The following is a 19,129-nucleotide window of genomic DNA, read 5'->3' on the forward strand; positions in this document are numbered from 1 at the left end:
TATTAAATGGCAAGTGTTGCATGATTATATCAGCACTTCTTGTATTTTCTCTCCAGCACCCCAGTATACAGAATTAATTCAATATTTCCCTTGGGTTGGAGGCAGAAAATAGCATGAAAAAATGCAAAATAACATGCCACCGATTTTGGAAAGGAATTTATTTATGATGTTTTCCTTAGGACTGAAATCTCCTGAAGAGCCAAAGGGCACGGTTAGTTTAACAGGGTTTGTATGAGACAATGGCTCCAGCCTGCATCCTTTGGGCAAGTCCACAGGACATGGCAACCAGCTGGGATGATCAAGCTAAAATGTGCATAGACATTGCCCCTGAAAAGTAGCTGTGGTCAGAAAAGCCCACTTTCTCGGGCACACAGGGTTGGCTGGGAATCATTTACTGCTGGCAGAGAAGTGTAGCCTCATCACGGACCTGACCTGAGATTTACCTCCCCTCTCCTTCACCGAGCCCATGGCAGGAGCCAAAGCAGACACACAGAGAACATGGTGGGAGCTGGAGATTTGGAAATGTGTAAGGAATAGCAGGGGAAAATGTATTCTGAAGGAGACATGAGGCTGCTCAGGAAGGGAGAGAGGAAGGCAATGGCTCACCAGGCTGAGCCTTCCGTGCTGCAGAAGAGGAGCAGAGGAGGCTGCGTGTGTGCTCTTCCAGGAGGTATGCCAAGCATATGACTGCTGCTGATGGGGAAAGAGTTTCAGCGAACAAGCACATTCTTTGTAATGCAAAGGAGATGTTTCATTACAAACCGGTTGAGGAGTGTTACTCCGGCTCTGCGGGTGCGTGAAACGGAGAGGCGGCATCCTGACCCAGATGGCGTGACCCAGCTGTCGAGGCACCACGGCTGCACGGGCCAGGAAGCTGGTTTTCTGTGCAAAATATTGCACAGACACGGTGTCTAAGCTTTTATATTTAAAACCCTGAATATAAGCGTGTGGCCACTCCCAGAAGGAATGTATCATACAGTTTCCCAGTGTGCAAGAATAGCTACAACCTCAGCGTTTAAAAGAAAATCTAAAACACATTTTAGGCAAAAAAGTAGCAAAATCACTCACTTCAGTACATGGCTAAGACAAAAACACAGACTGGCGGTGTCTTTTTGGCTTATAATACCACCTACATGGCCACAGTGCAAAACTTGCCCTGTTGAAACAGGGCAATGCAGGGTTGGAAATGTTGTTGAAAAATCTTTAAGTCCCCTGAGGGGACTTTTGTTTTTAACCAGTTTAAAATATTTCTATCCAGCATTTCCATTCAGTTCTGCAGTTCCCCCTCTAATGATTGAAATCAATGCGCGGGGCCCAACTTTTTTGCTGCTCTCCTACCATATGAAAATGATGCTGGTGTGTGCTTTGTGCTGGCTTTCCCCATCACCCAGTGGGTGAATTTTGTAGCCTGCCTTGTTAGTGGCACAGCAGGCCGCCAAAAGGAAACCGAGTTGTTTGTACGAGATGAGATGTTGGGCTGCCAACTGTTATAAATCTTGTGCTACTTACAGCTTCAGCTTTTCTTCAAGTCTACTCCACCCCCTGCTGTGGTTTCGACTGTTGGAGCAACATTAGGAGGCACAACTGAAAGCAGTAATATTGGCATTTGTGGGGAAAATAAGAGAAAAAGCGAGGCACAAATGTTTCATTGCGAGAACTATATGCATAAGACCTGTAGCCGCAGACATTCAGGCTCTGTGACAGCGGAAAGGGGATTTGCCCCCTGCAATATTTACCTGTAGCTGTATTCATTGGCACCAGCTTGTTTTGTAAGTGTAACTGCTTGTAACCTTGCACGTGCTTCCCCACTGTCATATCATATTAAATGAGCTATAATTGTAGTCTATTAGAGTGCAATAACCTAAAAGTGATAGTGCATGACAGCACCTGTCAACACGTCATGGAGGATTGTACAGAATGCTGAATTATACCCATTTTATACCACATTAATGAGGCAGCTCATTCTTATCCAGTCATAAATAAACAGGTTTCAATTTCTTTATACACCATGAGAAGCTGGTTAGTTTTATTTTTTTTCCCTTTGCACAGAGAACCAAAGAAGTCACGATAGGGTGATCTATTGCCTTAAAAGGAAGATCGGAGTGTGGTCATTAATGACAATGAGGATATTATTTTTCTCATTATTAATTGTTTTATGAATCCATCTTGGTGTGACTGCTTCTTCCCATTTTTCCTGGAAAAAAATATAGAAACACATAACAAAAAGCAAGGCTTGTCTCTAATAAACTTTTAATATAAAACAAAATTGATTCAGCAGCACCCAAAGGACAGAGTGATACAGGCAGAAACCCGATCCTCTTAAGATCAATGGCTGTTCTGGGGTCTGGTTCTACCTCATAAACTCTTTAAGTCAGGTTTGAACTGGGAATGGGAAGAGAAAAAAGGAAAATGACAGTAGGGAGAAGAAAGACAGAGAATGAGAGGCTTTCAGACAAATCAAAAGAAAAGCAAATGTATCAAAGCACATGTATAGTGCCCATTATTTTCTGTAACCTAACTAGATCACGGTGTCTTCATTTCGGAGAGCTGCTTGGGCTTCAGAGCCATAAATAACTGCCTGTGGTCTTCTGCTGAGCCCACGTGAGGAGAGGTTGGTACAGTCAGTCCCTGTGAGCAAAGCTCTCACCCCCTGACCCAGACAGAGGCCCTGGGCACCCAATATACCAGGTCAGTGATTCTGAGAGGTGGATGTGAGAAGGGGGGTCATGTTAGACAGCTTCCTTCCTTTTCTTGCTCAAAGTTACTCAGCTAATGTAAGATGAAGCGATTCATTCAGGAACTATTAAGTGTATAAATAAAGTATAACGTGCAGAAATAAAGCACACTTAAGAGAGAAACCAATAAAGAGTAGATGGTATATATAAGAGGGAAAATATTTTCAATGTAATGAATACTAAAGGATTGAAAGAAACTGACTACTAAACAAAATGATCACTAAATTCTGATCCTTTGCCAGGCATCTCCCACAGGGTCTGTGTGATGGGTGTCTTTTGGCTCCTGGGAAACAGCTTCTGCTCCTTCTTTGATCTTTGAACTGTTGCAGGAAGAAGAGCAGGCTTGAAAGCACAGCCCACAGGAGGCACGCCAGCTTTTCCTTAGGAAGTGAGAAAGAGAGATCCAGCCTTGGGAGCTGACACCTGGGCAGTCAGCGTGACCAGACAATGATCTCACCCACCCTCAGCTCCACACAGGACTCCCAAAACACCCTCTGTACCTTGGGTAACCCCCAGCTTGCCACAGGAATGATGACTTTGGAGCTACAGGGAAAATCTGTGATGCTTATCTGAATACTCTGACACCACAGGCTATTTTATTCTTTTTTTTTCCTCAGGACTGGTGATGGGTAATTTTGCCAGTAGTGAGTGTTATGGAATGCTTAAGTAAAAATTTCTTAATTTGTCAATATTTATTTACTTTTTTATTTATTACTTAAAAATAAAAACCTAAATTATTTCTTCACTTGAATATTTTCTCTCTAATCTTAGCTTCATAACAGGGAAACAGATTTAGAATTATGTTGTTCAAATCCAACAAAAGTAAGTTTAAAATCCTCATTTGAAAATCAAGCCACCATTTCCTTCAGAACTTGTTTACAACCTATCTTCCAACAAATGCACTGTCCTATGAAAGAAGTGCTGAATGACAGAGGAAGAAATGTTTTTAGGCACTAGGCAAATTAAATCAGGTCAAAATTGTTTCTGAAATTGGCTTGATTTGGATAATAATTTTGACTGAAAAGGACTGTGATTTCAAAAAAAGAAAAATTATTTTCATATTTTCACAATATTTTTCATCACATATTTTCAAAAAATAATTTTTTGTTAAAAAGTTGATTTCTAAACTTCTCTAAATTTAAGATGCACTTAATGAGCATTTCAGTCCCTCCAAATAAATTAACTTTGACTTCAACCCCCAAATAATTTTCCCTAACCTTTTTTTTTTAATTTTTCCGAGAAAGCCAATAAAATTTTATGCTTCAGGTCAGTCCAAAATGAATGGGTTTTTTCTTCAGTTTGACCAGTGAACTGAAAAATCAATTATTCACACAACTCCTCTTTAAAATGGCTTGGAACCGTCTAATTGTGCATGTAGGCAGCTACTTACTGTGTGATCTTATTACTGCTCTCCTAATTCTTGCTCTTTTCCCGCCTAGCTTTGCTGTGTTTTGTTCTGTGCCAGACCATAGACTGTTGCAGTCAGGCATTTTGCCTTCCTGACATCTGGGATCTGTGTGCAGGGCAATTATTCCTGTGCCAGTGGTACACAAGCAGCACAGGGCTACGTCCTTCACGTGTCCATCATTTCTCACTAGCATCTGGATGCCTTCCTTGTCGTTGCAAGTGACATCCCCAGCACACAGGATTCATGGCCTTCTATTTCCTCCTGAAATTAATAATTCTGTTCTACAAATTAAGCATTTAACCTTTCCTATCTTGCCTGTCCACTGCCATTTGAACTGGAAGTGAACTCAAGGAAGGGAACACAACAGAAGCCTTTCAAATGTCCATAGCAGAGGGAGAGTTAAACGTTTGATTTCCAAACTGGAAAGCAGGTGAGAAGCAGCATATGAGGGAGAAGATTGAAGAGTTTGGTTTCTACCTGTTCAACAACATCAGCAAAGCAAGAATAGATTAATGAATGAGTGGTTCTTGCTGTAGATGTAACTACCAGATCATTCAAATATCTTTATCTTTCACCGTCTTTCCTAGTTTTTTTGTTGTTTGCTTTATTAGTTTATTTTTTATTTTCTTTCCTTTTAAAAGAAACATGTAGTAGTGCTTTCTGGTCTCTGTTTAGTCTGAGTTTATTTCAGTGGACTTACACCTCGTTTACAGTGTGGCAGCAAAGGTTTCTTTGCAACCTAAGAACAAAATTTTAACTGAGATGCATTGTAAAAATGCTTGATTCCTCCTCAAAACAAAATGGATATTTCACCTTGACCCAGACAAATGGCAGATGCTGTCAAACACTTACTGTAGCAAGCAGATACAGAGGAGAAAGTAAGGTTTGCCCATACACTGGCCTGAGATGACCATCAGTAATTCATAAATTGTTGTTTTGATTTTGTTTTTTCTTTAATAATTTTTAGTGTCCTTATAAAACACCAGTACATCTCTCTTCACCCCAAACTAAAAATGCAGTTGTAAAAATCTCCCTTCAAACATGACGCACAGTCTGGGAAACATGTTCATCTCTGAAAGGGGACTCACTGGAAGCTCATAAAACAAGAACCTTTCTATTTTTAAAGTGTTTCCCATACATCCTCTGGACATGTAAGTCATAGCTCTCTGCCTCTGTGAACCACTGAAGCCAAGAAAGAATCTCTGCATTAGGCTGCTGTGTGTTTCAGTGCACTGAAAAAACACTGGTGGGGATGACAGTGAGTGATCAGCAGGAAGCTTTCACAGAAATCCTGATGCTAGCCTGTTTTCCAGCAGCAGAGAGCTACTATTTAGATCTTTGGGACTCTAGCTGAGAAGGCAAAAGATGTCAAAAATGGCCAAACAAAAACCAACCAAAGTCTAGACTCCCCAAGAATTTAGTTCAAAAGAAGACTTTACATCTTGGTGTTGCTCATGGCCTCCTGAACAGTCTGGCACAGAGCAGAGAAGGAATGAGCACATGACACCAGGACCCCAAGGGACAGCTCTGGGAGCAGCAACTTACATCGCTCACAGAAAACCACACACCATTTCACATGTAGGGAACACACCATGGAATAAATTGTACCTACTTAATTAACTGCGCTTTGCAGTTCTATATTATTAGCTGCTGAGGGCAACTGGTGCCTTGGCACTGCAGTCAGCGAGGATTGCATACACAGCCTGAACCTGCTAATTGAGCACGAGCAAGTGCACGCAGCTCGGCTGGCTGATGGCCCAGGCTCCACCGCACGGCGAGCAAAGCATCTCGGGGCCTGCTGCCAGACACCCAGCACAATTACGTGTGTTAAAGCAGCAGCACCTCTGTAACCTACACACCAGGAACAACTTGCCAAGCACTTGGTCACTACACGATAGCAAATTCGACATCTGATTTGCAGGCGCTGCACTGGGTACAGAAGAAAGCTTCCTTCTCCTCGGCTGCATTTCTAAATGAATCTTTATCTGACAACCAAGTACCACCCACATTTGCCAGCTGACACCCTGCGTCAGGCTCTGCTCCCAGTTTTGTAAATTCCATGAAGACCCCAGGGACAGTCAAAGTGCAAGAGCAAACAGATCTGGGGGCCTTGTTTTGGAGTTTGGTGGTGGTTTTTGCTACTCTTCCATGCCAGTGGAATTTTAAAAGATGAGTACAAATGATACAGACTTGTGTAATGCTTGAAATCAAATTCTTCAACATCTGAGCTCTCTACAAAAGAAGTTTGCAGTTTAATTAGAATGGCTTACATCCAGCAACTGTATTCCGATTAAACAAAAATTAGATCATAGGGATATTTTCTTTCCTGAAAGTATCTCAAACAGGGAGAGGGGAGAATGTATTTACATTCACACACTGTGAGTTTGTTTTAGAAACATACTGCCAGGGCAGACACTTGTGGCTGGAGGCCAAGGGGAGACCCTGCAGGCTAAGTTAGACGGTGTCCTTGTTGTCCAGTGTGCTAGTGGGAAAAGGAGAGACTGATATTAGGCCTCTGCCCAGAATCCTTTTTTCCATTGTGTCCCAACAGGTGTGAAGTCTGATTGTCATCATAGATGATCTCCTATCTTTTGAACTCCTCTTCTTGTTGAAGGTATCATGGGTAAATCATGTTAGCTTTGATCTGAGCCTTTCCCAACACCCCATAAAACACAGCTTTGCATATCAGGGCATGAACAACAGCAATAAAAGTGGTGCACTTAAGTGTAGGATTTTATGGATCCATCTGCCAAGCATTTCTTCACAAGAGAAGAAAAACACATTATGAGTCTAAGCAGATGCCAGGTCTCACCAAACTGTTCATTGACAGCAAAACATCAAGCCATACCTAAAATTGCCTGACCCGGTTGCTACATGTTGAAGATGAATCTGAAGATATCACTGATGCACTGACTCTGAGGGAGCACTTCAGGGAATGGAGATGGGAGGAGATGATGCTGAGGACATTCAAGTCCTTTCTCTGTTTATCCTTGACCAAACATGGTCCTCACCAGCAGAAGTATCTGAGTTTCTCTGAGGATGCAGAAGAGGGAAAGATGTACACAATATTTATAATCATTTGAGGAGATGTCACATTCATCCTAATCACAGTCCTGATCTCTGAGCATGGCAGAGCAGAAGAATAGGCATTCCTTCTGCATAAAACTGGTAAATAGTGTGCAGGAAAAATAAGGGCACTGTTCAATGATATGGATAAGTAAATATGACCCCACATTAATAGAATTACAGTTATTTTAGCTGGAAGGGACATTTGAAGGTCATCTGCTCTGATTACCTTCTCAAGACTGGTCTTGCTTTGATGTTAGTAAATCAGACCTACCGTAGTGAGGGGGTTCAACTGGTCATAAAGGACAACATGGATTTTAGAGCCCTGGCAGCATCTTCTGACACCCTGAGTCCCCCTGAACACCCAGAAGTTGTCTGAGTCCCTGTGAGGAGCCAGGGAGGGACAAAGGGCTCATGCAGTGTTTGAGCTGCTGCATAGCACCTACTGAGCCTCCCCACTGGGATAAAACTCTTAAGAACTGGGTCTACCTCAGTTTTCCCAGCAAGTGAGGCAATCCAAGCCATACCCAATGCTTACATCACCATGGTGTTCAGAGCATGCCTAAGAGGAAATTTCTGTGAGATGGCAAATTCCCTTCTGCCTCTTCACATAGTCTGTGTTTGCTGTCACAGAAGACATACTGTACATAGGTACTCTGGGGTCAAGATACATGTGAAATATCTCCAGATGAGTGTCCTTCCCATTGTCTCCCATTCATTCTTTTCCTCTCTTCTGTCTTCCCCCATCAGCTTTTGCTCATGTATAGACTCCCAGTATTGCTTGGGAGAGGTGACCATCCGACTTCTACCTTCCCAGGCCTCCAAACACCTTCCCAGCTGCAAACACAAGGGAAGAGCATGGGCAAGCACCTGTCAGAAAGGGCCATGCCCTTAGAGAGAGACATTTTATTTGCACAGACTAAAGCCCCCCCTGCACACCTAGGTGCTAGAAAAACCTGACCACCCAAATGTTTGTGCAAAGGGAATAAAAGGAGCAGGAACGTGATCAGATGGAATCACTAGCTAGCTTTAGCAAACATGGGCTCTAATTAATTTTTTCCTCCCATTGTTTACCCAGCTTTGTATGTAACTGAAAGCTGAACTGGGCTTATCAGTAATTACCAACAGTTCTGGAAACTTTACACATTATTGTGCTGCGTTACTACACAGGGTAGTGATCCATGAAGATGGGTGTCTCTGCATTCATTGCTAAGCAATGCCTTAAAAAAATCAAAATCTCCCCCAACCTTGTATTATGGTTGCTGCAACGAAGTGGGGAAAAAGGAGGGAAGGCAGAGGGTGGCAGCGCGTCTGCTTCAGATCTAATTATGAAAATTTCCGGGACACAGTGGCATGCTACCTCAGCAGCAGTGTCAGAGGATGCTCCACCTGTTGCCAGACTTCTTTCCCAGCCCTGGAATTGCATTTTCCCATTCCATAGTGACACCTGCTGGGAGCAACTGAGCGGAGACTCCCCTGCTGCTCTGCTTGGCAAGGGGCTGAGCAGTGCAAAATGAAGGGTCTACGGCAATCAGGCAGATTGATTCCCCTCCTTTCCCTACAGATTGAGCCAGGCTCTTATCAGAGGGAAAACGGATGTCTGCAGCATGATTAATGCTCAGAAACACCCCACATGAGCAGCCCCTGAGACAAGACACTGGAGCATCATCTGTCGGCCTGCAAGAGAAAGGAGTGAAGAACATCAGAGGGCTGTTTGCATGCAGAGGACCAAATTTAGCCCATGTAGCAAAGAGGTGAAAGCAGAGTTGAGTTTTTCTTCTTTGCAGGAGCTGAAAGGTCATATGAAAGGAAAGGTCATGCTCCACTTGCTCTTTGCTGACAGTCTTTCTGTAAATATTGGGCAATGTAGGAAGAAAAGATCTTGGGCCAAGTACCTTTGGTCTGATTCGATATGGTCATTGTGATGGCAGCCCAAACTGTGGCTTCTCTCTGCTTTCTATTCTTCTTTCCTCCTGAGGATTTCACTGTTCCTGCCCAGCATTTAGATTCCGTCATGCCTGGCATGTGGGCTGCAATGCATGCATGCAATAACCAGGGAAATGGAAAAATCTTGCCCTAACCCTGCACTTTCCTTTCCCCCTCTCGAAGCTGAAGGGAAAAGACAAATCAGGAGGAAAAGTGCCAAAATGTTTTAGAAATAAACGACAGACACCAGAGTCATCACACATTTTCCTAGGAAGGATAGTAATTTCTGTAATGTATTTTTAACCATGAGGAGTGATGGGAGGGAAGCCACTTAAATCTAATGCAAATGAAGGATTTGTCAGTTACGCAGTTCGTATAATGTCATACGTAGAAAATGTTATAAAAGTGGAGGGATTATGGCGAGGAGAGACATTTCTAAAATTGGAGGCCTTCTTTTAGGGCTTTAGCCCCCTCACTCTTTCAGATCACTGGGAACGTTTTCCTCCAAGGAAGGGCAGGAGTCTCTCTCAAAAACTGTGACAGCTCTCTAAGCTACATGTTACTTAAGAAACTTCATTCTCCTCACTGCTACCTCTTCCAGTTTTTGCCAACTGCTGCTTCTCCTTATTTCAGTTCTTCAGTGATCCCCAACCACTTTAAGCACAGCAGGGCAGTTTCCAAATTCTTCCAGACTATTTCCTTCCTCCCTTCAAGGCAATGGCAGCTTCTGTGACCAAAAAACCTTATCTAATATGGAGGCTTTCCGCTGTTTTGGTTTTGATTCCAGATTGGATTAAAGGTGCTAGAAACAGGACCATTTGTCCGGCTGATGCCAAGTGACAGCATCAGTTTATGGGCACATCTGGAATTTCCTCGCAGCAGTGGCTCAATAGGGTTAATTGCACTGACCTCATTTATAAAGCACTTTGAGATCTTATGAATGAATATAAGTGTTTAAAAAAAAAAAAAAAACAAAAAAACAAAAACAAACCAATGCATTATAGTTGTTAATATGTATTACTCTCATGGATATTTAAGCAAGAAATTATTGAAGCACCCATTTACCACAAAAAGTAGAGCAGCACCGCAGCCACAGGAGTCTGGCAGGCTGGAAAGAGCATTTAGCCCAGCATTTGGGGCCGTCCTGACCCACTAATGGCCTTGGTTGTTATTAAGGCTCTCGCCAAGGGTAAAACGTGCTTAAGCGTATTAGCCGCTACTCGGTGAAGGTTGACAGACGTGAGACCCTCAAAATAAACAGGGAGGCCGAGATACCTTTAAATGGCTAACCCGTGAGCTAACAGCAAACGCCGAGCCGCGGGAGCAGAACAGCCGGGCTCTCATTAGCGCTAACGAGCCGCTTTCCCGGGAAGCGGCTCGGGCACAGCTCCTTTCGAGGGGAGATGAAGCCCCCCGGTGGCCGCCGGGCGCCTTGCAGCCCCGCACCGCCCCCAGCCGCTCCCGCACCGCTCCCAGCCGCTCCCGCACCGCTCCGAGTCGCTCCCGCACCGCTCCCGAGCCGCTCCCGCACCGCTCCCGCACCGCTCCCGGGACCCCGCGCCTGGGCCGCGCTGACCCGCGGCCCTGCTGGCCACCCAGGCCTCACCCCGGCCCGGCCGGCCCCCGGCCCACACAGCAGCACGCCCCCGGCCCACGCATCGCCTCGCCGTCTTTCCCGGTCCCCCGAGCGGCCAAGGGAGAGGAAGCGCCTCTCAGCCGCGGGGGTTTCCGTCCTGTCTGCAGCAGGTTGCACAAGGGGATGTGAATGTCACCCATGTTCCCTCTTAGGTAAACAACAAATATAAATCTCAAACAAACACGACGTAGATTCTCCCTTTCACAGAGGAGGAAATTGGCGGGTGTCCCAGTCTCATGAGAGGAAGAGTTTGGTTTTGCAACCATTTGTCGTGACGCGGGAGTAGTTCAGACACTGATACCGTACAAGTGTTCTTTCCAAACTTAAAAGCCACACCTTTGGCGTTCTTCACTGGCAGGATCCAAGTGCACTGAAAAGCTGGTGTGGGCCAAATGTTTTATGTTAAATTGCTCTCTCAAAGCCCTATCTTCTTCTGTTACTGAGAAGTTTTTACACAATTCTTGCATCTACTGGTATTCCTGCACGTAGGCATACGGGTAACAACTGAATAGGCGGTTTGTTTTTGCTGGAATAAGGATCTGACCAAATAACCCAAGCAAATGGCTGATCGTGGAGTTTCAGATACCAAAATGTAGGGTCTTAGCTCCTAAGTGGGGTTTGTACTTTGGACTATCGAGTTCATGATTTTTTTCTTACTCTGACAGCAGAAGCCCTCAGTTAAATTAAAGAGCCCATAGCTGATTCATGCAGAGTCTTCAATGGATGTGCTTGTTTCACTGGAGCATCGGCGGTATGGACAAATTACCAAGAGCAATCTGAGCCACTGAAATATGCATAGAATTTGTTTGGGTTCCTTTCTGCACAGCAAAAATGTCAGACATGCTTTTTTACAGCAACTCATAATTGGAATATAATTGCTTAATATTCCCATCCATCTGAATTACAAGTAACACTTCTTATTGCAGAAAGGTTATCGAAATATTCACTGTGTGAATCACAGGTTAGACTTATAAGAGGGTCTTACACAACAGAACCAACTGTCACCATCCTGTCTTTAAGTATATATGTCACTGCCTTGTGACAGATTTATTCAAGATCATTTGTACAATAAGGTACTCCTAGGTTTTCATTAGAGCTAGAAGAACTAAGCTGATAGGAGTTTGCTTTTTTTTTAAATCAGGCTGGAACTTTTATTTTCTGATAGTAGAAGCCAGCGCCTCCTATGGATTGCATTCTCTATAGATACGGAGAGTAGCTAGAAAAATCTTCCAAGGAAATATGAAATTGTGCACAGCTTTTCTATATTAGTGTATCAATCCAGCTAAAGAGCTACAACTTACACATACCCTGTTCTGTTCTGAATCCCACCAGTCTCATTTCCCTAGGCAAAACTAACACTGGGGAAACCCACAAACTAAGGGTGTACTTGCAACTTCAAAAACATAAAAGGCACTTGGAGCTACAGCGACAGGACCACAGCACTGGTACACTGGGCCTTGTTTCTGTGGGGAAGGCAGAGAGCATAATCCAGGTTATTGTTCCTCCTCTCTCTTTGGCCCTCTCTTTGTCTTGCACACCACAGGCACAGCCACCATCAGAGTACAGTACTTAAGCTAACTTTTCAAAGCTAGTTGTCTGCATGCACTGCTACATAGACATCTCTTGGAGACTGCATTCTGAGCTGTCCCACGTGTGGGTCCTGCAGCAGCTCACAGAGCTCTTCAGGCTCTTCTCAGCACCAGGCATGTGCAGGACTGTTCTGTGCATGGCACAGCACACCAGTGCCTCAAAGGCTGAGGTGCTTCAAGGGGAGCTTAACACTTCCCTCCCTAAAGCCTGCTTCTCAGGGAAGGCTGAAAGGGTGCTCTTTTACTGGATTATGTGATGCCAAAGAACCAAGGTACTTAACACTAGTCCCAGAACATACAGGAATATGCTGTACATATTGCTTTGACTAGCAACTTGTTATTTAAAGTTCAGGGCAAAGATTTAAACCCAGAGAAGGTTTTTTTTTCATAATTGCAGGGGGGAGGGGAGGGGGAGGATGATGACGTACAAATGGGCAGGACGTCAGAAAATAGGAGTAAAAAAAGAATTACATTAAAAAACTTCAGTATCCTAATCAAGACTCACTGGAGCTTCTTTGAAAGCACTATCCCATATTTCCTGAGAGAGGTTAAATGCAAGATGATCACTGCAGCTCCTGAATTTAATACATCTATCAGAATTCACAATGAGCTGGGCATGAGATCAGTCACTTTGTTTTCCATGGAAAATTCTCCTGTTTTACATTAATAGAATAACTAAATTCCCTACTAAATACAGTGTATTTATTGGTTAATTCTTCTTGGGACTAGCTTTTCTTGACTTTGTTCAATGTTTTGAAAAAATTCAAGTTTAGTCTTATGATATTAAGAGCAAGTTTCAAATCTATTCCAAATCTCATCAAGATATCCTCTCCTGCTACAAAATCTCACCCTGGACTGAACACGAAAAGACAAAATTAGTCCTTTTCAAGACAGAATCATCAAAGATCAATGCCCATCAAAGAGCTTTACTTGGAGGAATAAAGAAAGAGGCCAAATTTCAAGATAACACAGACAGTCAGTGAGACTGGAGTGCTTGAAGCTGCTGGAATTTTTTTAAGTCATTCACAAATACTATATCTACCCTTGACAGGTCATTTCATTCTATTTAGCACTTTTTATTCTCTGTGGTTTATAAGCTCTTAAGCAAATGTAAGAGGGAGGAAAAGCTAACGTGTCTGATAATACACTATATCAGGCTGACAACCTAACTGAATTTCCCCTGTGGTGCTAGCAAAATGCTGTTCCAAAAAGTAATAATGCATACAAAAAAAAAAAAAAAAAAAAAGAAAGAGAGAAAAAGGGGGTAAAGGGATCATAGAGATCATGCCGTCACATTTAATTTCAGAGAACAAAACCTGAAGCTGATTTCTCTTTAGATCAGTTGTATACCAGTTGGAACATGGGTGCCTAGCACTGCGACAGAGTAATATGATCTGAGCTTTAAATAGCTGCCAAATAACCATGTGGTGGCTGGCAGCATTAAACGTGTTGCAACGAGAATGATCTGTTTCAAAGTAAAGCCACATAACAGAGGATTAGTCAATCTGATGTGGTATAGAAGAGGAGGGGGGAACGTTTTTCATTATCCTTCTGGGTTTCTTTTTGGTTTAAACATCTTCCAACTCAAAGATGCACCAGTTTAAGCTCTTTCTCTTAACTGGTTTAAAACCTGAACCATCTCCAGGTCATTTCAGATAACATCTCCTAAGGTACCCGGGTGCAGGTGGGGAGTAACAGTGTGACGAATGTGAAGTAACACCACTGAGACTGTTCCCTTGATTTAACCTAGTACAGAGTGGCTGACTCTCAGTGTGAAAGGCACCTTCCCTGCACAGAGCTGCTCTCCACCTCCACCCCCTCTACCCCACTACCATCCCCCCAGCTCCCTAGTTTGTACCAAATGCATTCTTGCCAGATTTTAGGAACAGACAAGGAACAGATCTACAGCAAGTAACATGGGGTGATTTGTACTCCAAGCCCTTTCCTCATCCTCACAGCAAAAATGTCTAGCCTTGCAGCACTCCATGAGGCCCTTCTGGGCTCTTTGGGACACAGGAGAAAATCAGGTGCAGTTTGGAGATGTCTAACAGGAATTGCTGCCAGCCCTCCATTCTTTCTTGTCAAATGGCTCTTCTGACCACTATTGTAAATATGTCTCCTGAGTAGATAAGGCACATAAGGACTGGAAAGACAGACCAGTTTTGGTCTTAAACTGGTAATGTGATTGAGACACACAGAGGGAAAAGCAGTGCTGTAAGTACTTGCGATTCTTCATCCTTTCTGTCACTTTTGATTACAGATGACTGACTTCTGTTTTCAATTTCAGTGTCTCCCCCAGCTTCAGCTGCATCAGTTCAGACTTACTGTAAGTTAACAGCAGAATTTCATGTGAACATACTTTATCTAGCCTTCACTGCCTGGGAATCACACTGCCAAAAGGACAAATAAGAACAGGAGAGCCAGAGGAGAGCCAGCTGCTGCATCAGAAGGTAAATAGCTCATTTAAGATATTCAATATGACTTCTTAAAAGATAATAAGCACAACATACTTCACAGCCAGGATTTTGCAGGCATGAAGACAGCTATAGACACTACCTACAACTGTTTTACTAGCAGTTTACTAGCACACTACAGAGTACAGTCTCAGCGGCAGCTTTATTTCTCCCTGCAGAGAAATAAAGCAGGCTTTTTTTTTTTTTTTTTTGCATTTCCTCAGAGGAGAACACTGTTGTACCTCATTAATGTAAATGCTAATAAACAGCCACAAATTTCATGAAGGTCAGCTCCAGTGAAACCTACAGCAGCTATCCAAATGAGTAAAAAGAATAAATGGGCAAAATCCTTTTCTGACTGGTCTTGTCTGCAGCTGCCTTTGCCACATTGTGTTGGTGTATCCCCCAGGGATCAACAACAGCTGCACAGAGGTCTGGCAGATGGCATCGACAGAGGGACACTTACCTGTCTTTTTCTCCCTCCTATCTCACTTTCTTCTCCTTATTTTCACACTGTCTCCTTTGTGGGCAGTCATAGTCCTTCCCATGTTTGCACTGGACAAATGGATGATTTACAGATTGAAAGCAATCAGAAAATACTTCTTATTTACTCTTCTTCCTCACTCTTCCAAATACATTTGTTAAAATATTAACCTCTTTTCTTCCAATATGATCACAGGCTATTAAGCCAGCTAGGAAATTATTAAGGAAAAAAAACAAAAAAAACCCAACCAAACTCCCAAACTCCTATGGATTTGTGAGGAACACAGTTCTTTGACCAATTTCACAGAATATTTTGATTAGCGTATTTAATCCTCTTTACAATATTTTATTCAGCTCTCATGAAAATCCCTGCATCCCTGCCAAGGATTTTCTAGACAAAAGCATATCTGGAAGAATGCCACAAAGCAAGTTGCCTTAGCTGGCCTGTCTTCCTCAAGTTCTTACAAACCCATTCCCCTGCACATAGCTCTTTAATGAAATCAGAAGAACAAGAGTTAAACTGTGCTTTTAGGCAATAATCATCCAGAAATGCCTCCCCACCACCCTTAACTCCATTCCTTGGTCTGCAGCAACTACTTATTACATATCACGTGCTTACCTACATATATTTTTTGGAGGGAGCAAACAAACCCCACCATTTCAGAAAGAACCTGACTTTCATTCTGCCACTAAGAGGGAATCCAATTAAAGCAAATTGATAGAGCTACGGACTGCTGCCAACATATGAGTCTGCGTGAAAAATTTATGAGGACTCAAGAAATTTCTGCTGGTGTTGGAAAGGCTTCCAGACATTTTCAAGGGAATCCTCAGAAACACCTTGGATCTTGATGGCCATTACATCCACAGTCTGACCCAAAGGGTTGCCTCCAGGAGAGGATGTCTTGCACACAAAAGTGTAACTAATTTTGCTGCATAATGGAGAGAGTTCTGAAGATGCACATGGGCTGAATTAAGGGCACCACAGGAGCCTTTGGCTCAATCCTTGCAGAGTTTATTAGTTGCTGCTGCACACATGGTTGGGTTTGCTGGAAGAGGTCCAGGTCTGAGGCACCTCTCAATTCCTCCAGCCTCCAAAAGCTGCAAGAAAGTGGCTCAAGCATATTGTCCCCTTAAGCTCTTGTGGAGAAGGACTCACCCCTGCAGAGAAGCAAACAGGGTTTGGGATGGGGTACCTAGTCAATAACTCTTGATTATTGAGTTTACCTTCACAATTAGCAGTGAGTGTCCTAGACTATAAAGAGGGCAAAAACCAACAGAATGTATTATTTGAGAAACAGTATGTGATTGTGTAATTAAGGGCAGGAATATAATACCATATGCACAACGAGCAGGGTTAATTTCAGCATTTCCTGACTAACCAACAGCATTATGGTGTAACCCTAATGTTCTCCGGATGGCTATCATTTATGTGGGGTTCATACACATATGCTTATGAATACTTGGTTAAAATTCACCCATCATACTCTCTGACACAGTAATTAAAAACACCATGTTATTTGCCAATAAAAATATTTTTGTGAATTGGTAATTATTCTAAACCTCACAGTCCCAGCTTCCCTACCTCCTACTCTTGTTGTCTTCCTGTTCTATAATGTATAACACTAATCTTGATGAGGGAAAAATAAATAAGTAGCAGGAAAGGCTGGAAAGCTTCCAATCACAAAACCTCCCAAAATGGAATAACATCCAATCTGGCTCACCACATCTTCTCTGTGGGCATTCCTTTCCTGCCTTTTAGCAATGCTTTCAGTATTCATACCAGCTGTGGAATTAAGCATTATGAACAAGAACAAACCGACATGCAGCCTTAACTTTTCCCCATCAGCCCCAAACTATTCTGCATTGAGTTACAAAGTGAAAACCAGCACACTCTCAGATGGATTTAATTTCTATTTGGGCCCAATGCCAGACAAAGTTTCCCCATTGTTAAAACTCAACCCCATCTTTTCCGTACCACGCATATAGTCTCATCTTTACCCCATCTTCCACACAGATGTGCATGCACACACACACAGAACCAGTCACTCCTACAATGCAGTACCAAATCCATCTCCCTGGCAGTCTTAGCTAGGCTCATTGCTTTCCCTAGCAAGACTAGTAGGCAAGTTGGATTTGGTCTATAATGCAAATTTTTAACGTGTGGGAAAATGAAGGCTGCACAAGACACACATTTTCATGTCCTAAATATTGTCTTGATAGTAAATCTTTTTTAATAAAAAATTAATTTTACACAACCATGAAAATATTGTTTAGAGGAGCCAACTCTCTCTGTTCCACTGAAAAATAAAAGGGTTAAAATTTAATTAAAATATTAATGCTATAACTCAAAATGCAATTTTGGCATAACTTCAGATAATGATTCTACTATGGCATTTTGGCTTACAGAATCATGCAACACATGGATTTCAGAATACAAAGTATACAGCTTTCAAATGCATACAGAGAAGAGAAATGGGTAATAGAACAGTTAAGCTTTTACACATTCATGGCAATTGTCTTCTCTCCAGTCCTCTTCCTATGGATGCTGCATGAACAACTGCACTCTATTTTTATAAAGTGCAGACATGTTTGCTGCCATTAAAGCTAAGGCAAGTAGTGGAAAACAGGAGAGGAGGTAGATTGAATTACTGTGTTTGAATGTTTGCCTTCTCCTCTACCTTGTGCCATTCTCTACAAACAGAAGAACAGTGTAAATGCTAAAAGATAAATGTATAAAATGTTGATTCGAGACAATTCATATTCATGATTTACTTGCAGAAAAAAATTTTCTTCTGTTTGTTAGCCTACAAAAATGCTGCTAATAGTACAATGTGAAGAACCACGTGTACTTTCTAAAGAATTAAAAACAACTAGTTGGGACTAAAGGTCGTTTCTTCCTGTACTGAGTTTTGTGTCCCTTACCCTTGAAAAAGTAATAGAAGAACTTCATGAAGGCTGCCTGCACATTTAAGATTGCTATAATAGTAATAATATACAAAATTGTGTTCCAGTATACACATGTCACAAAGTTTCACAAGTATTGCTGTATTCTCTTCAGCAGCGTCTGACTAGTCTGAGTGTAAATAAATGTCACGCCCCACCAACAAGAACAGCATTCCTGCTAATAAAGCAAAAAATACTCCTATAGGAGCCAACATAAATGACCAGCCATAACGTACATAAACAGCAAAGTCTGGGCAATCCATTTTTTTCATGTTTGTGTAGTTTTCCAGATCAGCCATGGCCTGGACCCAGATGACATACATCACGACTACCAGCGAAAACAAGACACCTGGAAAAGAAACACCAGGTTTTAACAACAGTGTGAGACAGATGCTGGGTACATTTACTGTATTACCTAAAAATCCATCAATGATTGAGGTCCTGTCTGCCTGGCACAGTCAGCATTGGCTTCCTCTAACTAGCACTACTTCCATCTTGTTCCTGATTTGAACTGAAAGGCTTGCTCACATGACAAAGGTGATATCTGGTTCTGGTAGGCAGGCTTTGATGACAAAGTTCATGCAGGTATTTACTGGTTTGAATTCAGAGGTCGAGGTGGGAGAAGGAGGAGGAATGGAATGGAACAATCTAGGAAAAAAATGTACTTTTGCTTCCCAAACTCTGGCATTGTTTTTATCAGTCTTAGGATGAGATATAGAAAGGAGTGGGAAATCTTTCTATTTGTATTTGCTTGTTTATTCTTTTGAAAAGGGTTGTGTTTGGAACACAAAACTTCAGAGTATTCTACTCAAATATTTTGCATAAAAATTCATATATATTTAATTAAAAATCATTCATCTTTAGAAAAGAAGCTCTTGGTAGAGGAAAAA

The 19,129-nt window shown here is 42.5% G+C and overlaps 1 protein-coding gene and 1 long non-coding RNA gene across 3 annotated transcripts in view; one reads left to right on the forward strand and one right to left on the reverse strand.

Annotated features, from left to right (window-relative positions):
- LOC120504546 lies at positions 1-18,382 on the forward strand. The gene is made up of 2 exons (XR_005628049.1): positions 1-2,688; positions 3,065-18,382. It is a non-coding gene; the product is annotated as an uncharacterized LOC120504546 (long non-coding RNA).
- TMEM182 (transmembrane protein 182) overlaps positions 17,488-19,129 on the reverse strand; it is a 20,266-nt gene continuing 18,624 nt past the window's right edge. For both annotated transcript variants that reach the window (XM_039714119.1, XM_039714118.1), the window contains one exon: positions 17,488-18,588. In XM_039714119.1, coding sequence (XP_039570053.1) covers positions 18,365-18,588 — 224 coding nt within the window. In that variant the 3' untranslated portion in view covers positions 17,488-18,364. The remainder of the gene's footprint in view (positions 18,589-19,129) is intronic.

Source organism: Passer montanus, unplaced genomic scaffold (assembly GCF_014805655.1).
Source record: "Passer montanus isolate IOZ18808 unplaced genomic scaffold, ASM1480565v1 scaffold3, whole genome shotgun sequence".
In the NCBI taxonomy this organism is placed as follows: Eukaryota; Metazoa; Chordata; class Aves; order Passeriformes; family Passeridae; genus Passer; species Passer montanus.